Source organism: Rhinoderma darwinii, chromosome 7 (genome assembly GCF_050947455.1).
Source record: "Rhinoderma darwinii isolate aRhiDar2 chromosome 7, aRhiDar2.hap1, whole genome shotgun sequence".
Lineage (NCBI taxonomy): Eukaryota > Metazoa > Chordata > Amphibia > Anura > Rhinodermatidae > Rhinoderma > Rhinoderma darwinii.
This window is the reverse complement of record NC_134693.1, coordinates 3,852,501-3,879,893: the sequence shown is the minus strand read 5'-3', so window position 1 is coordinate 3,879,893 and position 27,393 is coordinate 3,852,501. Positions and strand designations below refer to the sequence as shown.

Here is a 27,393-nt window from a genome sequence, read left to right as displayed (position 1 = left end):
TTATTGAATAACCAGATGTCACATGACAATCCTTTTACTGATCTGAAAACGTGGCGTTCATGCGAATTTTATGACCAGTCCAAAGATTTCAGTCGGTTAAATCCAATCGTTCTGGATCCGTAGACGCCACAGTTATCGGTCACAGTGGCTGAAAAAAATTAAATCTGAGGCCGGCGCTGTCCTGACGCGGAGGCCGGCGCTGTCCTGACGCGGAGGCCGGCGCTGTCCTGACGCGGAGGCCGGCGCCTCTGGCGCTGTCCTTGGGTTACACTACAATCTGCAATGAACTCGCCCAGTTTTATGTAATCTTATGGCATACCGCTTATAATGATCGCTGGGGGTCTTACTCCTGGGACCCGCGCCGATTTAGAGAAAGGAAGGACTTCAGCTCAAGAACTGCTCGGTGACGCCCCCTGTTGTTCATGTGGATGCGGGTGTTTCACCGTTTCCTGCGCAGTGGGTGGTTGGGAAATCTGTGATTTATTGCAGCCCCTTCATTCTCCGGCTCGGTGGGGTCCTGGCAGTCCTACCCATAAACCATCACTTCCTAGGGTGGCGTAACCCCTCAATCACTGCGTAATGAGATGTTCTCCAGCTTTCTAATATATTTTTTGAGTTTTTCAATTCCTCGCCATTTTCATGGTCTCTGCTTTGTGTCAGTGAATGAGAACATTCTTGTTTAGGCTGAAATCTTATCCTGACCTAATACTCCTCACGGCTGAGGGTTTGTTACAATTGTATCCAGTCTATGCAATCCTCTGTGAGATAAACACATTGTTGCATTTCACCTTCACTAATACATTGTATCAGCCGAGAGCGCACAGGATTGGATACAGTTGTGGGAAGTATTAGGTCTGGACTCTGGATGGGTTTTTAACCTTTAAGATGAATCGTCTCAATTGCTGACAGCAAGCAGAGGTTTTAAGAATATCGATCACTGACCGCAAGCATGTCTATTGAAAATGGTGGGGAATTCAAATGCAAAGTATATGAAAAATTTGCAGAACTTTTCTCTATAAATGCAACTGTACCAATCTTTATTATTTTACATGAGACTGGACTGGCCCTTTAATTGATCCTCCTCTATTTGGGGTCATTCATCCCTCCCGATGTGCGCCTCGGCCGTGTGCCCTATGATCCCTCGTACAGATAATCGTGCTACGTCGTGTAATGTGACCTATTGTACCGGGCGCCGCCATGCACAGGACGCCGCGCCTTTAATCAACACGATCTGAATAAACACAGTGGAGTTCTGTGCCGCAGCGGTGATACACGCAGCGCCCTATAGAAGTGAGGCGGATATAGGGGGACAGGGTCATGTGACGTGCAGGCGCCATATACCTCCAGTGTTGGGGTGTTACCCTGGTTTTGGTCGCTGCCTTATGTCACATATAGGACTGGAGGCGTACGAGTGATGTGACTTGTCGCTGAACGTATATACGGGGTCAGGGCATAGGGTCAGCTGTGTTATCATTGTGGAAAACTCCAGCAAAGGCGCAAAAAGTCCCTCCGGTAAAAGTGCAAGTAAAACGCATTAACCAGATGCAGTAAAAGTCCTTTAATCTGACGCTTCATAGTCCGGAAACCTTAATAATCCGGCAGAAAAATTGCATTGGAGATTAACGGGAATGAACTTTCTAGTCTGGGACCTGGTGGCTCGTGAACGTACCCGATACGCCGTGTCTCTAGAGCGCCAAGTCGTGCCTGGAGGACTCCGCCATGATCGGGAGTCAGTAAGAACATGTCTGCCTGTATAAGTTTAGGTGTTCGATGGGTCAGAAAATATCCAATAATCTCCATCCGCAAAGTGCGCAGATTCGGCGCGGTCACCTGCGCGCCAAGTGTAGGACGCCATATTGGACGCGGTGGGGCAGTTCTAGGTTTGGTGGCGTTTCCCTTTCAGAGTGCGGTATGCAGCTCTCCTGCTGCTGTGTGACTACTAGTCTAAGCATGCCCAGCAGGAGCCGCCGCGCCGTCACTGTCTCATCCCGGGGAAAATTGGATTTTAGTTGTAATCAATTCCCTGTTTCATAAAGGTTAATGGATGCGCGGCTGCTGGAGCTCGTCGGTCACGGGATGGCGAAGGAGCGCGTTGTCTGCCGCCACTTAATCATCTGTCCCCCGAGGTCACTGCCGTGTATGAGACTTTTCATAAAGTGATTCTGAGTTGATTTGTTTTCCTGTTTCGCAGCTGGGAAAACGCTTTTCATGTAGGATCCCAGTTATCCGTATGCGCGGCGTTCCAGCGCGGCTCCTGAGAATCACTTTACGCTTAAATATAAGGCTGAGTAACTTTGTATTGCTTTATTCATCTTCTATTGAGTTACAGCTTGTATTCTACTCCAGTCACATCCAGAGCTGCAGTCGCCATTAATTTGAATGGGTTTTATCTAGAAAAAACGTGTTCATCTCTTCCTCCCGTGAATGAATGTAAATTATTTTTATTACGTCCAGAGGGTGAAAACCTGTGGTTACCTACTTCACAGCTGAAGGTTTGTTACAATTTCCAGACAATACAATTCCCGGTGAGCTAAACAACCTGGACTACAAGCTGATCCGTTTTAGGCTCTGTTCACATCACGTTTGTTGTTTCCATCGGACATCTATTTCCTGACGCAGGCTGTCACGATAAAAAATATATATACTGCGCCGTGTACGTTTTTTGCGAGATTTTTCTGTATATGGAAAACGCAGTGGACTACACTTTCCTATACAGTTTAAAAAAAACGTATACCTGCCCTGGAGATGGCAATAGAACACTCTTTTGGCATGAATGACGCCATACAGTTATGTTTGATGGATAAGAGTATTACCTGCGCTGACACATTGTAACAAACCGGACAGGAGAGAGATTTGTGCTGATGTGTTCAGCTCACAGAGAATTATCTAGAATGGATACAATTGTAACAAACCCTCAGCTTGCGAGTAGGACTAAAAGGTTTTCAGCTTCTGGATATAAACAAGAATGTTCCCAGTCGTTGACAGCAATCAGATGTATTGAAAACGAGGTTGAATTTTAATACAAAGGGGGCAGATGTACTACTGGGTCTAGAAAGTGTTGAAAAACGCGCCAAATTTATGCTCAAATTAGCAGTTTTGCTGTTTATACCTAATTAAAACAGTTTTAACGTTTTTGAAAAGGGGCGTGGCTTAAAATGCGCCAAAAACCAGGCTCAAAACTCTGGTGCAAAATGAACCAAATCAAAAGTGGCCAAAGGAAGAGAAGTGTCTAACCGGTCGCGCCAAGTTCTCATACAGCATGCGCCACTTTCATACTTTCCCGTCTGGTCTGTGCCGCAACTTGGTAAATGCGGCCACTGCGTAAAATGAGAATCTGCCACTGTCTGATATAAAACTCAGGCAGAAACGTGTAAACCAACGTGCGGTTGTTTTGCGCCTTTTGAAGCTGCGTTCCTTCTGTATGTTGTGGCCGCCATGTAGCCCCCCAGGCTCTCCCCAGCACAGCTCCCATGATGCCTCTCACGCTTTCAGCCATGTTGTATTTTATGTCACATATTAACATCTTTCCGTTTTTACTTTTCAGCGCATTGTGAACGCCGGACGACCCGATTCCTGGAAGTCTTAAAATGTGAGCGTCGGCTCCTCCCGTCCAGACTTAACTCAGGGAACAATGGATCGCAACAAACGAAATTCCATCGCCGGATTCCCGCCTCGGTTGGACCGGATTGACGACTCCGTCTCGGGGGAGGGCGGGATCAGTCAGCTGGGTAGAGTCTACTCCTCCTCCTACAATGCGCTCATCAGCGCCTTCTCCAGGCTGACGCGGCTCGATGATTTCACCTGCGAGAAGATCGGCTCCGGCTTCTTCTCCGAGGTTTTTAAGGTCATTTTATTTTTTTAATAATTATCACATTTTTGTATCCTGAAACGTTTAGCAATGTTCTTACAGACTGTTTCAATTATTCACCCTTTTTAAGACCTCTTCTTGTTGTCAGTGAATAGGAACATTGTTTACATCCAGAGGCTGAAAATTCTTACATATTTCTTCTCACAGCTGACGGTTTGTTACAATGTATCAGTGCAAACGATCTTCTGCGAACTAAACGCATCAGCAGCACAAATATCTCTCCTGTGCTGATTGTTTGTTACATTATAACTGCACTGACACATTGTGAGTCTGGAGTCAAGTCTGTTTTGGCTCACAGAGGATTGCCTAAACTTGATACAATTGTAACAAACCCTCAGCTGTTAGAATTATTTTGTCTGTACAGGTTTTCTGCCTCTGAGTGCGAACACTTTTTTCCACTCACTGAAAGCAAGCAGTTCAGTTACTTGTAGTGAGTTTAGTTACTTGTAGTTTTATTATCCGGCTGTCCAACGCTCTCAATATACTGACCTCCTACTGAGTTTGTGCTTCTACACAGCAGCTAGTCTGAACTAGCAGAGCTGCTGCAGTGTAAAGCTTGGAGGATGACAGAGCTGCGGATCATGACTATGTCCTTATGGAGCAGAGCTGCAGTGTAAAGCATGGGAGAGGGACAGAACAGCAGACTTCACCTCTGATGAAACGGGGTGGATTTTCAGACCACCTCAGACAATGCAGCTGAGCCGGAGTCCCTGATCTCACAGAATGACGTTTTCTTCTCCATTCACATACAAAGTATAAATTCTCCCAGTTGCTGTTTGCGCTGTGCGATCAGTCATGTGACCTGACGGCTTTGTAACGCTCTTCTGAGCTCCCATGGTGTAAGGTAGCATCATAGTGACTGCAGCTCTGGGAGTGAGTGGAGTATAATATGTGCTGCGTTAGGATCAGTTTCTCCGCATTATTTGTAGCTATACGTCGTGAAGATACCGGAGCGTGAGGTCATGTGATCAGCCTGCGCTACACACGACACAACAGACTGTGACTTGTGGGAAATCTGCGGGTCGTGGTGGCTTCTCCTCCGCTTTGGTTCTCTTTCTCGTTTCCTGTAGAAGTCGCTGCGTTGATTATAATATTATAATAGTCAGCGCTCTGTGCGTGCGCAAAGGTCTCCGCAATAAAGCAGCTACAATGTGAGTGTAATCTAGGAATAGTCTCATAATCTGGAACCTACGGTGGAAAGATTCCTGCTAATCCAACACTTGTCCAAAATATTCTGTGCCGGATTATCAGGAAAACACTCGACAGCAGATGTATAAAGTGCGGGAGCCGCAGAGGCCACGAAAGGAGGGGCTGTCATTATTTTAAAGAGCCACTAACTCCAGATTCAATAGCACTTGTCTGCCGCTCCTCTGGTGAGCGCTTTATATCAGTCACACACATGATGTAATGTCTCTGGAGGATATAATAGTACTGGAGTGTTATAAGAGGAGCGGCTGATATCAGTCACACATATGATGTAATGTCTCTGGAGGATATAATAGTGCTGGAGTGATATAAGAGGAGTGGCTGATATCAGTCACATATATGATGTAATGTCTCTGGAGGATATAATAGTACTGGAGTGTTATAAGAGGAGCGGCTGATATCAGTCACATATATGATGTAATGTCTCTGGAGGATATAATAGTGCTGGAGTGATATAAGAGGAGCGGCTGATATCAGTCACATATGATGTAATGTCTCTGGAGGATATAATAGTACTGGAGTGATATAAGAGGAGCGGCTGATATCAGTCACATATATGATGTAATGTCTCTGGAGGATATAATAGTGCTGGAGTGATATAAGAGGAGCGGCTGATATCAGTCACACATATGATGTAATGTCTCTGGAGGATATAATAGTGCTGGAGTGATATAAGAGGAGCGGCTGATATCAGTCACATATGATGTAATGTCTCTGGAGGATATAATAGTACTGGAGTGATATAAGAGGAGCGGCTGATATCAGTCACACGTATGATGTAATGTCTCTGGAGGATATAATAGTACTGGAGTGATATAAGAGGAGCGGCTGATATCAGTCACACATATGATGTAATGTCTCTGGAGGATATAATAGTACTGGAGTGTTATAAGAGGAGCGGCTGATATCAGTCACACATATGATGTAATGTCTCTGGAGGATATAATAGTACTGGAGTGATATAAGAGGAGAGGCTGATATCAGTCACACATATGATGTAATGTCTCTGGAGGATATAATAGTACTGGAGTGTTATAAGAGGAGCGGCTGATATCAGTCACACATATGATGTAATGTCTCTGGAGGATATAATAGTACTGGAGTGATATAAGAGGAGCGGCTGATATCAGTCACACATATGATGTAATGTCTCTGGAGGATATAATAGTGCTGGAGTGATATAAGAGGAGCGGCTGATATCAGTCACACATATGATGTAATGTCTCTGGAGGATATAATAGTACTGGAGTGATATAAGAGGAGCGGCTGATATCAGTCACATATGATGTAATGTCTCTGGAGGATATAATAGTACTGGAGTGATATAAGAAGAGCGGCTGATATCAGTCACACATATGATGTAATGTCTCTGGAGGATATAATAGTGCTGGAGTGATATAAGAGAAGCGGCTGATATCAGTCACATATGATGTAATGTCTCTGGAGGATATAATAGTACTGGAGTGTTATAAGAGCAGCGGCTGATATCAGTCACATATGATGTAATGTCTCTGGAGGATATAATAGTACTGGAGTGATATAAGAGGAGCGGCTGATATCAGTCACATATGATGTAATGTCTCTGGAGGATATAATAGTACTGGAGTGATATAAGAAGAGCGGCTGATATCAGTCACACATATGATGTAATGTCTCTGGAGGATATAATAGTGCTGGAGTGATATAAGAGGAGCGGCTGATATCAGTCACACATATGATGTAATGTCTCTGGAGGATATAATAGTACTGGAGTGATATAAGAGGAGCGGCTGATATCAGTCACACATATGATGTAATGTCTCTGGAGGATATAATAGTGCTGGAGTGATATAAGAGGAGCGGCTGATATCAGTCACATATGATGTAATGTCTGGAGGATATAATAGTACTGGAGTGATATAAGAGGAGCGGCTGATATCAGTCACACATATGATGTAATGTCTCTGGAGGATATAATAGTACTGGAGTGATATAAGAGGAGCGGCTGATATCAGTCACACACATGATGTAATGTCTCTGGAGGATATAATAGTACTGGAGTGATATAAGAGGAGCGGCTGATATCAGTCACACATATGATGTAATGTCTCTGGAGGATATAATAGTACTGGAGTGTTATAAGAGGAGCGGCTGATATCAGTCACACATATGATGTAATGTCTCTGGAGGATATAATAGTGCTGGAGTGTTATAAGAGGAGCGGCTGATATCAGTCACACATATGATGTAATGTCTCTGGAGGATATAATAGTGCTGGAGTGTTATAAGAGGAGCGGCTGATATCAGTCACACATATGATGTAATGTCTCTGGGGGATATAATAGTACTGGAGTGATATAAGAGGAGCGGCTGATATCATTCACATATATGATGTAATGTCTCTGGAGGATATAATAGTACTGGAGTGATATAAGAGGAGCGGCTGATATCAGTCACACATATGATGTAATGTCTCTGGAGGATATAATAGTGCTGGAGTGTTATAAGAGGAGCGGCTGATATCAGTCACACATATGATGTAATGTCTCTGGAGGATATAATAGTGCTGGAGTGTTATAAGAGGAGCGGCTGATATCAGTCACACATATGATGTAATGTCTCTGGAGGATATAATAGTACTGGAGTGATATAAGAGGAGCGGCTGATATCAGTCACACATATGATGTAATGTCTCTGGAGGATATAATAGTGCTGGAGTGTTATAAGAGGAGCGGCTGATATCAGTCACACATATGATGTAATGTCTCTGGAGGATATAATAGTACTGGAGTGATATAAGAGGAGTGGCTGATATCAGTCACATATGATGTAATGTCTCTGGAGGATATAATAGTACTGGAGTGATATAAGAGGAGCGGCTGATATCAGTCACACATATGATGTAATGTCTCTGGAGGATATAATAGTACTGGAGTGATATAAGAGGAGCGGCTGATATCAGTCACATATATGATGTAAATGTTTCTGTCTTGTGTTTTGGAATCCTCCATTGAGGAGACGTCTTCCCGGATATTACGCATCGGCCGCAGTACGTTGTCTCTTGGATTGTTCAGTGCTTGGTGTCGGCGCTGTGTGGCAGGAGATGTGGCGCTCTGTGTGCAGATTATCTTATCATTGGTCGGTTTTATAGCCGCTGGTATTTGGTGGGTGCAGTTGTCATGGCGATTGGTCGCGGACTATAGTCACATGATGTCTGAGGCTCGGGGATCCTTGTCTTGGCTGCTGGTTCTTTTTCTTCCATCTCCAGACGTAGCGATCATGTTCTGTTAGTCGGGGACCAGGGACGCGCCGCTGCGGTGCCGCCGGGGGAGGGGATTATAGTGCGTTTCTTTTATTTTAAACCTAAATCTTGTTTTTGTTTTTTTCTGGACTTGCGGACTTTTACTTCTTTTCGCAGCGGATATATCAAACCGCACCGCAGGTCCATTTACACGGATGGGCTTTGTTGAAATCTCATCCGCTTTGCCGCCATGTTTTCTGCTGCGAATTTTCCGTCAAATCCGGGCGTAAAATCTGCAATATTTCTGCTTTGTGTGAATGTAGCCTAAAACTATAAAAAAAACAAATCACAACGTGCCTCCAGTATCAAACAGTGGAACCGTCCTTGTCGCCCATAGCAGCCAATCACGGCGCAGCTTTTATTTTTCCAGTGCAGTTTAAGAAATGAAAGCTGCGCTGTGATTGGTTGCTATCGGCGACACTGATGGGCGGTTTTGATAATTGAGGCAATGTTCTTCAGTACACGATCTGTCCGGTGTCCTGCACGATGGCCGATCCTGTCTGAGCGTCTCCTCCCGGCGTCCAGAGCTCCAGGTTCCGTTTTTTTTGCTCGGTAATAACTTTTTCTCTGACTCCGGTGGGATGTGGTTTTCTCAGCCGCTCGTCTCATCTTTGATCTTATTTTTAATGTGAGCTGCGGCGGAGGTTTATTATTAAGGTCGTCTTTAGTTACCGCGCTGTTGGCATCCTGTGATTTGCGCTTTGGGCAGCGACGTGTAATTACCGCTCCTGTCCTGCCGCGGCGTGTCGGGGCAGGTTCACGTTTTCTGTGTGGTGGGAGCGCGGCGTCTTTACATGACCGGATAAAATACTCAATGGACTGAAGGGAACCCACAGCTCGCCGCCTGCTGTAGGACTACAAGTCCCAGAGTGACCACATGTAGGAGGACCAGTCCAAAAACCGAAATTCTGGTGACATTAATGTGCACGGCGTCTCTGAATCTTCATCTTTTGCGCCACTTCTTTGGTTCACTTTTCATTAAGTATAACGTTGTAATATCGCTTCAAAATGGGAACAAATATTCTCCAGCTGTCATTTATTTTAACGGTTTTTGGGGTGTTTTGTCACCAATTTGTATTGTTGTAGTCAATAAAGCTTGTCAAAGTCTATTCGTAATCTGCAAGTGCAGGAGTTGCCCATAGCAACCAATCAGTGCTGCTTTTTTCATCCAATAACAGCCAATCAGATCTGCTCTGGAAGAATGAAAGCCGGAATATGATTGGTTGCTAGGGGCAACTGCTCTAGTCTGGCAGCCATGTTGTGTGGTAGGTGATGAGCGGGGTGGGTTGATATATTTTCATTACTGCCGGCTGCCAACTCCACTTTGTCATGTGTGATATAATCCGGTATAATATATATGAGCTGACAGGAGCGTCCTGTGTGTACACGACCAACATGACCGTGCTCCCTCCCTGCGCCGTCTGCTCCTATATCGTCTGATCGCACGGAGTGTTTTGGGCCGTGACATCCGATAATCGGGTGCAGCCGCGTGTAAAGGGGATTCCTGGGATTCATACATGATGTGAGGACTTAAAACATGGGGCGGAAGTCAGCGGCGGCGGGTGGAGGGGAACGTGTCACATGTAGTCGTGAAGAGATCGGTAAAATACGACCGGTGACAGCCGCGCCCCACAGAGGTAAAATGTCAGAATCGGTAAAGGACGGCATCGCTCGGAATCTGTCTGCCCATAACCTCTTACCTGAGATCCCATCATCTATTGAGCTCTGCTGCATTGCGTTGCAGGAGATGTTTGCTTTTACATCAGGGTATTGTACAATGCCTAGCATGCAAGCTCTACATCTCCCACGATGCACTGCAGCATGTTGCTTGCTGACACTGATGAGGGAGATGTGAAGTAATGCAGCCTGAGAGCTAACAGGAAAGCAGTAGAATTATGAATGCAGCTCTGGATGCTCTTGCAGCTGAGGGCAGATGGAACATTTGCTGGGTGTAGATGTTTGGTCGCCATGCCGGTCCCTTTTGGTTCTCCCCGGGTTGGTATTGATGGGGTCGGCTTTTGCAGTAATTCAGCCTCCACTTTATTGTGAGGATTTTAGGGCAGATGAAATCCATAAAAGGCGTGCACGGCCGCCGATCACAGCATGATCACCGTCTCGTCATCCATCCAACTCTCCTGTACAGTCCGGGGGATCTACGCTGTGCGATCCGCCAAATCCTTCGCTGCTCCTGTAATAAAGTCTCTTAAAGTGACAGCAGCGGACGACGACTCAACTACATGCAGATTCATAGGTCTAGTATTGCCGGGACCCTTTAACCCTCGCAGATCCCACACACCATGACCATGAAGTACGCAGATTGTTCTGAATCCTAAAGAACATAAATATTTCTGCATATTGGCCATTCAGGAATCTGGGAAAGTTGAGTGACTATCTGTATGTGACCGCAGGGATGGACATATGTAAGAATTCTCTCCGCTTCTCGGTTATTTCTGATCCTGGGAAAGCTGGGTGACTACCAATACGGCCGCTATTACAGCTCCCAGAGGGGCGGTTATCCTGCTTTTCCAAACTCCTGAATGGTAAATGGCTTTACTTCTGCTGTGAAACATTCACTACTACAGATTTCCGGTTCAGCCGCTTTATGGTCTTATTACTTAACGGGATGACTCCTGACGTTAACCGCGTCCTCATCATTTGTGTGGTTTGTTTTCCAGGTTCGTCACCGGACGTCTGACCAAGTGATGGCGCTGAAAATGAACAAACTGAGCAGTAACCGCGCCAACATGCTGAAGGAAGTCCAGCTGATGAACCGCCTGTCACACCCCAATATACTGAGGTACGATCAGAGCCATTTCCAAAAACGTCAATTTACCGCCATCACCTGCAGGACGGCGGGAAAACAAATACTGGTATTGTTTTCTAGAATGTCTTCTACTCCAGTCACTACTAAAGCTGCATCCGCAATTCTCTTCTCTTTCTATAGGGAATCCTCCTTAGCTTAGCTGAGGTTCAGCGCTCTGCTGCATTGTGGTCGTTTTTTTTTATTTTTGCGTGAATCGTTCTACGGAGTACCGTCGAGTGCTTGGAGTAAACACTACGTCTCACACAATGAAGAACAGCAGATCATACAGTGAACATGACAGCAGTGAAGTGCGGGGTCCAATATGAGGTCCTGCTAGGAGAGAGTCGGTAGATTTGTGACTGCAGCTTGAGCTGTGATTGGAGTATAATGCATGATGTAACAGGAGATCAGTGTAAGGAGAAGAGTTACAATATTTCTGAAGTGACTTCTGTGTACAATTCCTTTTTGCCAGCTGCTGCGTAAGACTCCAGGGCCAGATATAAAGTGCCGCAGCTTGGGGAGTAATCTGTGCTGATGACGCTTCTAATCTGCTCGTGGAGCTCGACAACTTAAAGGAATACTCTAGGCCGTGTGTCGTGCTCCTCCCCCTCGGTGATGAGTGTCGGTAGCGCGGCGACGAGCTGCAGAACGCCGGGGTTTATTTACATCCTGTTATAGAAGTCACATGATCACTGCTGCCTGATGGACGGGCAGCTGCAGGTCTATGAATGTTCCAGGCATTTCAGCCATGTGTGCAGGAGCTGGGTAGCCGCAATTCTAAGTCTGACTGGAGAGGTTCTAGACCAGACTACTGGTCAGCAGGCGGTGAGGTTCTAGGCTGCCGGTCAGTAGGTGGCGAGGTGCTAGGCTGCCGGTCAGTAGGTGGCGAGGTGCTAGGCTGCCGGTCAGTAGGTGGCGAGGTGCTAGGCTGCCGATCAGCAGGTGGCGAGGTTCTAGGCTGCCGATCAGCAGGTGGCGAGGTGCTAGGCTGCCGATCAGCAGGTGGCAAGGTGCTAGGCTGCCGATCAGTAGGTGGGGATGTATGTGGTCCTAGTAGAGAAGGTTCTAGGCTGCCGATCAGTAGGTGGCGAGGTTCTAGGCTGCCGATCAGCAGGTGGCGAGGTGCTAGGCTGCCGATCAGTAGGTGGGGATGTATGTGGTCCTAGTAGAGAAGGTTCTAGGCTGCCGATCAGTAGGTGGCGAGGTGCTAGGCTGCCGATCAGCAGGTGGCGAGGTTCTAGGCTGCCGGTCAGCAGGCGGGGATGTATGTGGTCAGTAGTAGAGAAGGTTCCAGACCGGATGACTTTATCAGGGTCACGGGGCGCTGATACTTTTGCACCTGGGGCGCTGCACTGTCTCCGCGTCGCTCCATAGGATGCAGCAGAATAATTAGCCGGAAGCCTCGTGCTGGCTCAGTGCAAACGAACAAAAGGCGCAAAACAATTTAACGACTGTAACGGGGCGAGACACAGCCACAGGTATGAATCTGGGCGTGACCCGGCGGGAGAAGCCTCTGTTAACCCTTTCCCAGCCCTGCAGTCTGGCAGCTCGGGACGTGTTATTGTTCTTGGCTCGGCAGCGGGAGTTTTTTGGCAGCTTTCAGCCATTTCTATTTCTGCTGCGAGATCTCCGTGGATTGGATGAGTCTCCGGCTTGTGTTGCAGTTACGCCGCGCGCCTCTTTACGAGGTATTTTTAGCAAGTAAAATGTTTGCGGAATGAGCTCATACTCCAGAGATCGAAGCTCCTGCTCCGCGGTGGGATTTGGTGATTTTTTTTTTTTTTAGGAATGTCGTTTTCATTAACTTTTTAAACTTTTGCGCATTTTTTTCCATGTTCACTTTAAATGGTTCCTCTCTGTGGGAACATTTATTACGCGATGTTCTCTGTAACTGCTGCCGGGCCGCTGGTAGATTCATCATGTCATTGACTTGCCGTCGTTGGACGTATAAGGTAACTGTTTTCTAGATTGACGTTACGGTTTTATGGACGCGGTGAGATTTTGCTTCGGCAGCAGATTTATGTGACAAGTGTGGAAAGCGATTTCCTGCTTGATCTGGAGCCGGTCACTTTATTATGAGATCCTGTCATCTGCTGAGGCGCGTTCCTGGAAATGCGAGGGCCGATCAAGTGTTAGAGTAAGGCCGCCATACGTTAGTGATGTCAGACCGCCGTTCCTGTACGACGTGTCATTCGTGGTCGGTCTGTGAAGTGTCTCGTTCTTGACGACCGCACCATAAGTTAAAGCGTAAAATGTCTGCGTGATCTGTGTCCCAGTCTGGGCGTCCATTGATGGGCGCAGATCTGTTTGGTATAAACGACTTTGCAAAACTGTCGCTGCCAACGACTGAAAAATCCAACATGGCGGATCAACTTCTCCACAGATATCTGTCCTCGGTTGTCGTCTACCACACTTGTCACATAAAAGTGGCAATGGTCCAAAATCTCGCACATTTTTTTACTGTGCGTTACTGCGGTTTTCAATGCCTTTTTTTGCCCCACGCCTTCTACGTTTTTCACCTGTACAAGCCGCGCGGCCAGAAACCACGGTAATAGGACACCCGGCACACTACCAGCGCCATTCATCGTAATATATTATAACAAGGGACAGGTGAGGGGCAGGCAATATGGCTACCATTCTTACTCCCATAGAAGTTGTCACTCCACTTTCCCAGGCTCCTGAGTGTCAGATCTGCATATAATGTTACATTCATGACCCCTGTATCATTATATATCTGGGTGGCGTCCTCTGTCGGAGCAGTGATGGCGAGATTTTCAGTAGATCTGTGTGTTTTGTTGATTTATACGATGACCCCCCCCCCCCTCACTCTCAGGTGACAGCCCGGGACTCGACCGTCTGGCACGGAGCGGTTTGCGGAGCGTAACGTTAGAATGTCAGCCCTTATAATGATTGGCCGCACTCCACCGGGACGCAGCGCGGAGGATCCTCTTACAAAGATGAAGGGTTTGATTTCTCTGCGATCCTGACGAGATACAGATGATGGATTCACTCCTATTACCCCCCCCCCCCCCTGCGTAATTTTTTAACCCTTCATTCCTCAGTGGCGTTGAAGTTCACAGCTGCTCGCTCTCCTTGTGTGTTTCCTTCATGCAGCGGTTGATGTCATATTTAAAGGGCCGGTCCGGTCTTCCGGAAATAAAACTTAATATAGAAAAAAAAGGTCCTTCAGTTTCCTAATAGATTTCTTGTTTCAATTCTTCATTCTTTTCAATGTATCTGCTTGCTGTAAGTGAATGGGGATTTTCTTGTTTAACTCCAGAGGCCAAACACCTGTACAAATCTGTTACTTCTCGCATCTAGTCCTGATCTTACAGTGAATGGGTTTGTTGCAATGCATCCTAGTTGTAGGAACTCTTCATGGTTATGCTTTATTCATGTGCGTTTGGACCAGCCTCTCGGGATTCATTCTTGGGGCGGTATTTTTGGTCTGTTTCATGCGCGTTGTGTGTTTCGTTGGAGGACCGTAGACAGCCGGGTGATAAGCGAGACTACAATGTGTATATAATGTCTGTTTCCTCCAGTCGCTGCTGCTGTAATTCACGTCTTCTCTCTCCTGGCAGGTTTATGGGAGTCTGCGTCCACCAGGGGCAGTTACATGCGCTGACAGAGGTAAGACCCGGGGGCATCTCCTCGCACAGATCATTTCTATCTAATGCAAGAAAATAAAATGTTGTAGAAATCTCCGGATGCTGCGGTCACAGGGGGAAAAAAATCCCAAAGACGCACGAAGTAACAATCCCGCTATTAACCCCTTCATCACTATATCAATACAGCTGCCATTATACACTGTCAGGCTGCCACCGCCAAGTGTCAGGAAGGCTGTCGCCGTGCTGCCACCCTGCTGCTGTTTTGGTCCCCCCAAAGTTTTCACGCCTTTGCTGTGGACAGAATACGTGACGTGTCTTCTGGGCCGCACCGCCAGGTTACGCTTCTCTTCTACTCTGTGGTCTCCGCTGAGCGTTGAGTTCAGTCCTGCGTCGCTAGTGCAATAAAGCGTCGATAATCGTGTTACTGTTGCAAAACTGATAATTTCAGGAAGATTCTGGCCGTGGCTCACCTTTCATTATACAGATTTCCTGTCGGGTTATCTCCCCCCCCCCCCACACCTCGTTTTGATGGGGTCAGGTGGCTGCTCTGTAAAGTATAAATTTGTAAGACTCCGTCTCCTGGACAGCGGATCCTGCGGTGCGTCCTTCGCTCTGATCACACGGTATCCGGACTCGGTGAGATTTCTACAATCCAACGTCTTTCCAACGTCTTTCTATTTCAAAGCGTTTTATATTTCTCTGTCTATTTTTAAAATTAATAATGTCGAAAGAAAGAACCGCAATATAAAGTGTTCCGTAGAATGCGTCCGGCTATCTCATTGTTATAATTGTGAAGTAATGCAGGTAAATAAAGCGGACCTCGTACATGGAGATGCGGTAAAGCAATCCATACAGTCACTCGGCTTAGATACATCGTCTGACGTTTATTATGCAGTTAATGAAAAAGTCCTGCACTAAAATTTATTTTAAAGTTTTTAAAGTTTATTCTCCTTGCTAACCAAATTCGTGACATGAAGTGAGCGCGGTCTCCAAGTGGGGGACATAAATTAGGCCACATTTATTAAGAAACAATAGGTGAAAATGGGGTTTCCCTATATAATCAAGAAGTCCTGGGTCCTAAGAGAGCCAATTTACAGTGGCTGCCCATTCATTATGTGTGTATTATACTCCAGGGGTGCAGTGTTCTGCTGGCTTCTGAGCTGAAATCTCCCAGTATCCCCGATGTCTTAACAGAGCTTGGAATCTTTATGCCACCGTTTTCTGACGTAGGAAATAACAGAAATTAGCTGTTAGGGTGTGTCTGTTGACAAGCTTGCTGACTGTTTTCCAATAACAACCAGCAGAATAGTGAGTGCAGCTCTGGAGTATAATACAGGATATAGATAAGTAATGTATGTACACAGTGACTCCACCAGCAGAATAGTGAGTGCAGCTCTGCAGTATAATACAGGATATAGATAAGTAATGTATGTACACAGTGACTCCACCAGCAGAATAGTGAGTGCAGCTCTGCAGTATAATACAGGATATAGATAAGTAATGTATGTACACAGTGACTCCACCAGCAGAATAGTGAGTGCAGCTCTGGAGTATAATACAGGATATAACTCAGGATCAGTACAGGATAAGTAATGTATGTACACAGTGACTCCACCAGCAGAATAGTGAGTGCAGCTCTGGAGTAGAATACAGGATGTAACTCAGGATCAGTACAGGATCTGAATGTAATGTATGTACACAGTGACTCCACCAGCAGAATAGTGACTGCAGCTCTGGAGTATAATACAGGATATAACTCAGGATCAGTACAGGATAAGTAATGTAATGTATGTATACAGTGACTCCACCAGCAGAATAGTGAGTGCTGCTCTGGAGTATAATACAGGATGTAACTCAGGACCAGTACAGGATAAGTAATGTAATGTATGTACACAGTGACTCCACCAGCAGAATAGTGAGTGCAGCTCTGGAGTATAATACAGGATGTAACTCAGGATCAGTACAGGATATGTAATGTATGTATACAGTGACTCCACCAGCAGAATAGTGAGCGCAGCTCTGGAGTATAATACAGGGTATAACTTGGGATCAGTACAGGATAAGTAATGTAATGTAGGTATGTACACAGTGACTCCACCAGCAGAATAGTGAGTGCAGCTCTGGAGTATAATACAGGATATAACTCAGGATCAGTACAGGATAAGTAATGTAATGTATGTACACAGTGACTCCACCAGCAGAATAGTGAGTGCAGCTCTGGAGTATAATACAGGATGTAACTCAGGATCAGTACAGGATAAGTAATGTAATGTATGTATACAGTGACTCCACCAGCAGAATAGTGAGCGCAGCTCTGGAGTATAATACAGGGTATAACTTGGGATCAGTACAGGATAAGTAATGTAATGTATGTATACAGTGACTCCACCAGCAGAATAGTGAGTGCAGCTCTGGAGTATAATACAGGATGTAATTCTGCATCGTTCCATGACTAGTTCTATATATTCACTGTATAATGTGGTTCACAGATGGTCATACCTCTTAGACAAATGCTGATTGTCTGGACTATTCATTCATTTACCTTCCACTTGTTGCCGGCTCTCCGTCCTGTGTGCTCTGTAATATGGGTCGTGTTGACCTAATGATCCTCCTGTCCATGCGGCGTCACCTCCAGTAGAGAGAAATGGCGTGCGCTTTTAGTCACCACTAAAGAAAACAGCCCGTGTGACCGCCAGTCGCTGGCTGATCCGTCCTGTACAATCCTGCATTGTTCACGCTCGGTCTAGATTCTTCTATATACGGGGCGCAGGTTTAGTGCCAAATCAAACCGCTCCGATCTCATAAAAATTCCATTGTTGTGATTTCAGAAGCCTGGCCATGATATGTGTTTTATGTTGGGACCCCGTGGGATCGTTCATCGGTCTCCATAACTTCCTGTCATTGTAAAGGCACAAACCGCTTAATGCGACTAATGATATTTCCAGGTACCTGATCGCGCTGCAGAGTTATGTGCCTCCTATGCTGGATATGCGGATCCCACCCAACCGCGACTGTGACCCTGAATTAGTGATCGGGGAATTAAGCTGCTGTGTCTGTGTAAACCTGGAGGGTGGTGATGTCATTCCCTGTATAATATAACTGATATCTGGAGAGCGGTGATGTCACTGCTGTATAATATAACTGATATCTGGAGAGCGGTGATGTACTGCTGTATAATATAACTGATATCTGGAGAGCGGTGATGTCACTGCTGTATAATATAACTGATCTCTGGAGAGCGGTGATGTCACTGCTGTATAATATAACTGATATCTGCAGAGCGGTGATGTCACTGCTGTATAATATAATATATCTGGAGAGCGGTGATGTCACTGCTATATAATATAACTGATATCTGGAGAGCGGTGATGTCACTGCTGTATAATATAATATATCTGGAGAGCGGTGATGTCACTGCTGTATAATATAACTGATATCTGGAGAGCGGTGATGTCACTGCTATATAATATAACATATCTGGAGAGCGGTGATGTCACTGCTGTATAATATAATATATCTGGAGAGCGGTGATGTCGCTGCTGTATAATGTAACTGATATCTGGAGAGCGGTGATGTCACTGCTGTATAATATAACTGATATCTGGAGAGCGGTGATGTCACTGCTGTATAATATAACTGATATCTGGGGAGCGGTGATGTCACTGGTGTATAATGTAACTGATATCTGGAGAGCGGTGATGTCACTGCTGTATAATATAACTGATATCTGGAGAGCGGTGATGTCACTGCTGTATAATGTAACTGATATCTGGAGAGCGGTGATGTCACTGGTGTATAATGTAACTGATATCTGGAGAGCGGTGATGTCATTCCCTGTATAATATAACTGATATCTGGAGAGCGGTGATGTCGCTGCTGTATAATATAACTGATCTCTGGAGAGCGGTGATGTCACTGGTGTATAATGTAACTGATCTCTGGAGAGCGGTGATGTCACTGGTGTATAATGTAACTGATATCTGGAGAGCGGTGATGTCATTCCCTGTATAATATAACTGATATCTGGAGAGCGGTGATGTCACTGGTGTATAATGTAACTGATATCTGGAGAGCGGTGATGTCACTGCTGTATAATATAACTGATATCTGCAGAGCGGTGATGTCACTGCTGTATAATATAACTGATATCTGGAGAGCGGTGATGTCACTGCTGTATAATATAACTGATATCTGCAGAGCGGTGATGTCACTGCTGTATAATATAACTGATATCTGGAGAGTGGTGATGTCACTGCTGTATAATATAACTGATATCTGCAGAGCGGTGATGTCACTGCTGTAGAATATAACTGATATCTGGAGAGCGGTGATGTCACTGCTGTATAATATAACTGATATCTGGAGAGCGGTGATGTCACTGCTGTATAATATAACTGATATCTGGAGAGCGGTGATGTCACTGCTGTATAATATAATATATCTGGAGAGCGGTGATGTCACCCCCTGTATAATATATCTGGAGAGCGGTGATGTCACCCCCTGTATAATATATCTGGAGAGCGGTGATGTCACTGCTGTATAATATATCTGGAGAGCGGTGATGTCACTGCTGTATAATATAATATATCTGGAGAGCGGTGATGTCACCCCCTGTATAATGTAACATGTGGTTTTCTTTTACTTGTGGTCACATGAGGTCATTGTCTCTTGCTGCTGCCGTCTACTATAATTCGGGTTAGACTGGTTAGACCGCCAAATAAGATGACTACATAGCGGGGGGCCGCACTTCATCGTCTCTGCTGCTGTGTCAGACGCCCCAGACATTACTGTCCATGAATTACTAACATCCCATATTTGCTCCGTCTTTTATGTGGGGTCGGGGGTTTTCTTTGGCAGCGCAGCGGGTATTTTCTCAGCTGAGCGTCCGGCTCTGGACCTCCGAATCGCTGCCACCTGCAGAAATCGTCACCAGAGCCTCCGACACGTGTGTGAATTACATGGAGGTAACGGGCGGCTCCATGCAGGCGGGGGCCGGGCATGCGGCACCGTATAAATGTCGGGGGATGACCTCCGCTTTCTGTCTCTCCCTGCCCCCTCCCTGCCCCCTCCAATGATGTCTCGCTCATATAAGGCGTTATTCACACTGTTGTCACTTTTACCTCGGGGGAGTTGCATAAGTAATGACGCCCATAATGGATTCTATACAGTCAGGAGTAGTGCAGAGATGTGTCGTTTATTGCAGTCGTTGTGCGCGTCGCCCTGAGTCGTGACCCGCGCTGATACCGCCTCACAAATCGTACTTGTTTTTCAGTATATTAATAGCGGGAACCTGGAGCAGCTTCTGGACAGCAACCAGCACTTGTCATGGGCGGTCCGGGTGAAGCTGGCGCAGGATATCGCCCTGGGTCTGACCTATCTCCACTCTAAGGGGATCTTCCATCGAGACCTCACATCCAAGGTAGGTTCCATTCACTTCTTATCTGCATCCTGCGATCTGAGCAGATACAAGATGGCTGCATGGGGTTGTGACTGCAGAGGGGGCGTCACAATAGCAGCAGTTCGGAAAGATTGTGTATAAATACCGTAAAGTCTCTGCATTCGGCAACTTTCTAATAGCCTTTTTCTAGACCTCACCATTTTCAAGATCCTTGCTTGCTTTCAGTGAATTAAAACATTCTTTACAGGCAGTGTATGAAAACCCTTCCTGCCCTAATACTTCTCACAGCTCCCCCTCTATGATGAGCCAGAACAGAGCGCACATCAGGCCCGTCCTCGTCCCATCTCCCAGTCACTTTATAACCGCTGCCACCCAGCCATTGACCGGTCTAATGTAAATAAATCGTGATCATTATGCCATTTTCAAAATCTGTTTGATATCAGTGAATGGTAACTTCCAGAGGCTGAAAACCCATCCTTACACAGCTCGGCTTTTGTTACAATGTATTAGTGTAGGTAAGCGCTACCAGCCCTGGAGTCCAGGACAAGAAATGTTGGTGCTGGTGATGTATTTACATTTTAACAAATCCTCATCTGTGAGAGCAGGACTAGGTCAGGGCCGGGTTTTCAGGCTCTAGTCATTTAGTGACAACAAGCAGAGATCCTAAAAATGGTTACATATGTAAAACTACAAAATAGAAGTCATGAAGGAGTGTGATATTTGGGGCCCTCGGACTTAAATAGAGCCAATGGAGGCGGCTGCCTGTCCGGTATGTATGTATTATACTCCAGAGCAGCACTCACAATTCTGCAGGCTTCAGAGCTGAAATCTCCCAGTGTTCCGTGCTTGCTCAGTGTCCGCACAGATCATGACATATTTACACCAGGCCCTGTACAGTCCTCTAATGGAGGAAACTCTGCCCCTCCCCCGTTCAGTATCAGAAACAAGCTTTTGAGGGGGGGGGGGGGGGGTTAAATCTGAAAGTAAATAAGAATGTGACAATTTACTGCCAAAAATCAGAGATCTTGAAATCGTGAGGAATTCAAAGTCTATTTACATGTGATGATTGTGGGAAGACGTCAGATCTGTGATCGGCTTCACTCTGTCCTAAACCCCAAATGTCTGCCCCGTATATATTGTCTGGTCCTATATGTAATCTATATATGCCCACCTGCTGACTGTCCCCAGGAGCTCACAATCTAACCTCCCTAAACATACAGGCTCTATGCAGCTGTGTCCTTTCTCTAGCGGTCTGGACTTTCTGGGATTTGTGGTTCTCCGCTGCTCGGGTGCCACTAGTTCCCTCCCTTATTATATTCTCCTTTATATTTCACTAAGTTAAATAGGAGAATCCGGAGCGAGACGCTGGATTCTGTGAATGTATAGGGGGAGGGGAAGTTTGGCGCTCTGACCGTGCTGCTGACGGATAAACGACCAGTTCTGTTTTTGTTTTTTTATTGCCGGCCATTAAACTTTCACAATGCGGGGAGGTGACTGGAGAGATGGATTCTAGCTGCAGAGCGAGATTGTGAGAGACCCCGGCCGTTCTGCGTCCTGAGAGACCGCGTCCTATCGGAGCAGCGCCGCCGTGATCGGAACCCTGCGTTCACTGCCGACCGCTATTCCTCCAGACTCCAACACCCCCCCCCCCCCATACGCGCGCATGTTCAGCTCGGCCGACCGCTATTCCTCCAGACTCCCCCCATACACGCGCATGTTCAGCTCGGCCGACCGCTATTCCTCCAGACTCCCCCCATACACGCGCATGTTCAGCTCGGCCGACCGCTATTCCTCCAGACTCCCCCCATACACGCGCATGTTCAGCATGGCCGACCGCTATTCCTCCAGACTCCCCCCATACACGCGCATGTTCAGCTCGGCCGACCGCTATTCCTCCAGACTCCCCCCATACACGCGCATGTTCAGCTCGGCCGACCGCTATTCCTCCAGACTCCCCCATACACGCGCATGTTCAGCATGGCCGACCGCTATTCCTCCAGACTCCCCCATACACGCGCATGTTCAGCATGGCCGACCGCTATTCCTCCAGACTCCCCCATACACGCGCATGTTCAGCATGGCCGACCGCTATTCCTCCAGACTCCCCCATACACGCGCATGTTCAGCATGGCCGACCGCTATTCCTCCAGACTCCCCCATACACGCGCATGTTCAGCTCGGCCGACCGCTATTCCTCCAGACTCCCCCCATACACGCGCATGTTCAGCATGGCCGACCGCTATTCCTCCAGACTCCCCCCATACACGCGCATGTTCAGCTCGGCCGACCGCTATTCCTCCAGACTCCCCCATACACGCGCATGTTCAGCTCGGCCGACCGCTATTCCTCCAGACTCCCCCCATACACGCGCATGTTCAGCATGGCCGACCGCTATTCCTCCAGACTCCCCCCATACACGCGCATGTTCAGCATGGCCGACCGCTATTCCTCCAGACTCCACCATACACGCGCATGTTCAGCTCGGCCGACCGCTATTCCTCCAGACTCCCCCCATACACGCGCATGTTCAGCATGGCCGACCGCTATTCCTCCAGACTCCCCCATACACGCGTATGTTCAGCTCGGCCGACCGCTATTCCTCCAGACTCCCCCCATACACGCGCATGTTCAGCATGGCCGACTGCTATTCCTCCAGACTCCCCCCCCATACACGCGCATGTTCAGCATGGCCGACCGCTATTCCTCCAGACTCCCCCATACACGCGCATGTTCAGCATGGCCGACCGCTATTCCTCCAGGCTCCCCCATACACGCGCATGTTCAGCTCGGCCGACCGCTATTCCTCCAGACTCCCCCCATACACGCGCATGTTCAGCATGGCCGACCGCTATTCCTCCAGACTCCCCCCATACACGCGCATGTTCAGCATGGCCGACCGCTATTCCTCCAGACTCCCCCATACACGCGCATGTTCAGCTCGGCCGACCGCTATTCCTCCAGACTCCCCCATACACGCGCATGTTCAGCTCGGCCGACCGCTATTCCTCCAGACTCCCCCCATACACGCGCATGTTCAGCTCGGCCGACCGCTATTCCTCCAGACTCCCCCCATACACGCGCATGTTCAGCATGGCCGACTGCTATTCCTCCAGACTCCCCCATACACGCGCATGTTCAGCATGGCCGACCGCTATTCCTCCAGACTCCCCCCATACACGCGCATGTTCAGCTCGGCCGACCGCTATTCCTCCAGACTCCCCCATACACGCGCATGTTAAGCTCGGCGTGTGCTCTCAATAGGGAGAAGGGGGAAAGCTGCTGCAGGATTCCTGACAGCGACTGACCTACTAATGAGCGTACATCTAATGTGAATGGCCGGTGATCTTCTTCCATGTGAGCGGCGCTGCAGGGTGTATTAATTCCAATAATCTGGAGTGCGCCGCATTGTCCGGAGTCTGAGTAGATTCTGAACTCCTGGAAGCCGATCCACAGATCCACAATCACACGTGTCGCCAGGGGCTTATGTCGGGTGTTCAGGAGCTGCAGGTGCCAGACTTTCCTGTTAAAGGGATTTTAGATAACCTGGCTGCTTCCAGCTACAGCGCCACTTCTGTGCACGGGTTGTGTGTGGTACTGCAGCTCCGCTCTATTCAAGGCCACACACAATACATGCAGGTGTGGCGTTGTGTTTGGAAGTCCGCAGCCATGTTTTTCTAATCCGGCATGGGACAGTTTGTCAGGATTTCTGGAGCGTGAAGTGCCGGATTAGAAATCTTTTACTGTAGCGGGAAGTTTTTTGGCATTTCTGCAGATCGTCCTCCGTTCCTTTTGTGCTGTTTATTCCGGAGATGCAGACACTTCCTCAGCGCTGACCACAAATTCTTAAGTCACGTTCCCCATTTTTCTAAGACATTATTACAGCCTCTTCCTGCAGCCGTGAAGCTTACAATCACATCTTGTCCGTTTATCGCGCCGCTTTGCTTCATTTCACGGCTTAAATCGCCATGTAACACTGTACAATTTTTACTTCTATTCATTTTCATTGACATTGTGTCTTTTACTCCTGTCACATCCAAAGCTGCATTCACAATTCTTGTTTCCTTTTACCTGAGTGTTGCATTATGGGAGCTCTGACTGCTACATAGTGCTGAGCTCTTACATAACCGGACTGACAAATTGGAGTCTGGTTCCAAGTGTAAGCAGCAAAATTGTGAAGGCAGCTCTGGATGTGACTGGAGTGTGACATGAAGTGAGCGATTTCACATCTCCCTGCTGGTTCAGTTCTCTGCTGTAGTGCATTGTAGCAGACGTAGTGTTTAGAAACCGCACTATATGGTCCGACAGAGAAAAAAAAAATCTCCCACAATGCTGTGCGCCGTAGTACATGAATTCTAAGATCTCATCGAAGCTGTATAGAAGTGTCCGCACAGTGCTGCTTTATTCCAAGTGGCAGGAACCAGTAGAATTGTAAATGCAGCTTTAAATGCGACTGGAGTATAATACAAACTCCGTGTTTTATGGTGATTTCACCCATAAAATGACAATGAAAAGTGAAGGTGGAGTTTCACTGACATCCTTCCAAAACAGGAATACATAGCGCTGTATGCTGCAATTATCTGCTTTGGCAGGACCAGAGATCTGCTTACCCAATGCAGCTCTGGAGTATAATACAGGATATAACTCAGGATCAGTACAGTATTAATGTAATGCATGTACATAGTGACTCCACCAGCAGAATAGTGAGTGCAGCTCTGGAGTATAATTACAGGATGTAACTCAGGATCAGTACAGGATAAGTAATGTAATGTATGTACACAGAGACTCCACCAGCAGAATAGTGAGTGCAGCTCTGGAGTATAATACAGGATATAACTCAGGATCAGTACAGGATAAGTAATGTATGTACACAGGGACTCCACCAGCAGAATAGTGAGTGCAGCTCTGGAGTATAATACAGGATATAACTCAGGATCAGTACAGGATAAGTAATGTAATGTATGTACACAGTGACTCCACCAGCAGAATAGTGAGTGCAGCTCCGGAGTATAATACAGGATGTAACTCAAGATCAGTATAGGATAAGTAATGTAATATATGTACAACAGTGACTCCACCAGCAGAATAGTGAGTGCAGCTCTGGAGTATAATACAGGATGTAACTCAGGATCAGTACAGGATAAGTAATATAATGTATGTACACAGTGACTCCACCAGCAGAATAGTGAGTGCAGCTCTGGAGTATAATACAGGATGTAACTCAAGATCAGTACAGGATAAGTAATGTAATGTATGTACACAGTGACTCCACCAGCAGAATAGTGAGTGCAGCTCTGGAGTATAATACAGGATATAACTCAGGATCAGTACAGGATAAAGTAATGTAATGTATGTACACAGTGACTCCACCAGCAGAATAGTGAGTGCAGCTCTGGAATATAATACAGGATGTAACTCAGGATCAGTACATCTTTTCATGTCGATTCTGTCTCGCGCTCTCTCTCTGTCTCGCGCGCTCTCTCTCTCTCTGTCTCGCGCGCTCTCTCTCTCTGTCTCGCGCGCTCTCTCTGTCTCGCGCGCTCTCTCTCTCTGTCTCGCGCGCTCTCTCTCTGTCTCGCGCGCTCTCTCTGTCTCGCGCGCTCTCTCTCTGTCTCGCGCGCTCTCTCTCTCTGTCTCGCGCGCGCGCTCTCTCTCTGTCTCGCGCGCGCTCTCTCTCTCTGTCTCGCGCGCGCTCTCTCTCTGTCTCGCGCGCGCTCTCTCTCTCTGTCTCGCGCGCGCTCTCTCTCTGTCGCGCGCTCTCTCTCTGTCTCGCGCGCGCTCTCTCTCTCTGTCTCGCGCGCTCTCTCTCTGTCTGTCTCGCGCGCGCTCTCTCTCTCTGTCTCGCGCGCGCTCTCTCTCTCTGTCTCGCGCGCGCTCTCTCTCTCTGTCTCGCGCGCGCTCTCTCTCTCTGTCTCGCGCGCGCTCTCTCTCTCTGTCTCGCGCGCGCTCTCTCTCTGTCTCGCGCGCGCTCTCTCTCTCTGTCTCGCGCGCGCTCTCTCTCTCTGTCTCGCGCGCGCCTCTCTTCTCTGTCTCGCGCGCGCGCTCTCTCTCTCTGTCTCGCGCGCGCGCTCTCTCTCTCTGTCTCGCGCGCGCTCTCTCTCTCTGTCTCGCGCGCGCGCTCTCTCTCTGTCTCGCGCGCGCGCTCTCTCTCTCTGTCTCGCGCGCGCGCTCTCTCTCTCTGTCTCGCGCGCCGCTCTCTCTCTCTGTCTCGCGCGCCTCTCTCTCTCTGTCTCGCGCGCGCGCTCTCTCTCTCTGTCTCGCGCGCGCGCTCTCTCTCTGTCTCGCGCGCGCGCTCTCTCTCTCTGTCTCGCGCGCGCGCTCTCTCTCTCTGTCTCGCGCGCGCGCTCTCTCTCTCTGTCTCGCGCGCGCGCTCTCTCTCTCTGTCTCGCGCGCGCGCTCTCTCTCTCTGTCCGCGCGCCCTCTCTCTCTCTGTCTCGCGCGCGCGCTCTCTCTCTCTGTCTCGCGCGCGCGCTCTCTCTCTCTGTCTCGCGCGCGCGCTCTCTCTCTCTGTCTCGCGCGCGCTCTCTCTCTCTGTCTCGCGCGCGCCGCTCTCTCTCTCTGTCTCGCGCGCGCGCTCTCTCTCTCTGTCTCGCGCGCGCGCTCTCTCTCTTCTGTCTCGCGCGCGCGCTCTCTCTCTCTGTCTCGCGCGCGCGCTCTCTCTCTCTGTCTCGCGCCGCGCTCTCTCTCTCTGTCTCGCGCGCGCGCTCTCTCTCTCTGTCTCGGCGCGCGCTCTCTCTCTCTGTCTCGCGCGCGCTCTCTCTCTCTGTCTCGCGCGCGCTCTCTCTCTCTCTGTCTCGCGCGCGCTCTCTCTCTCTCTGTCTCGCGCGCGCTCTCTCTCTCTCTGTCTCGCGCGCGCTCTCTCCTCTCTGTCTCGCGCGCGCTCTCTCTCTCTCTGTCTCGCGCGCGCTCTCTCTCTCTGTCTCGCGCGCGCTCTCTCTCTCTCTGTCTCGCGCGCGCTCTGCGCTCTCTCTCTCTCTGTCTCGCGCGCGCTCTCTCTCTCTGTCTCGCGCGCGCTCTCTCTCTCTGTCTCGCGCGCGCTCTCTCTCTCTGTCTCGCGCGCGCTCTCTCTCTCTGTCTCGCCGCGCTCTCTCTCTGTCTCGCGCGCGCTCTCTCTCTTGTCTCCGCGCGCGCTCTCTCTCTCTGTCTCGCGCGCGCTCTCTCTCTGTCTCGCGCGCTCTCTCTCTGTCTCGCGCGCGCTCTCTCTCTCTGTCTCGCGCGCGCTCTCTCTTCTGT

The 27,393-nt window shown here is 48.1% G+C and overlaps 1 protein-coding gene across 1 annotated transcript in view; it reads left to right on the top strand.

The window, feature by feature from the left end:
- The window catches only part of TESK2 (testis associated actin remodelling kinase 2), a 47,337-nt gene that overhangs the window by 1,851 nt on the left and 18,093 nt on the right, over positions 1 to 27,393 (top strand). Inside the window, 4 exon segments of the mRNA XM_075832597.1 lie at positions 3,545 to 3,844; positions 11,030 to 11,151; positions 14,739 to 14,787; positions 20,038 to 20,184. Coding sequence (XP_075688712.1) covers positions 3,632 to 3,844; positions 11,030 to 11,151; positions 14,739 to 14,787; positions 20,038 to 20,184 — 531 coding nt within the window. The 5' untranslated portion in view covers positions 3,545 to 3,631.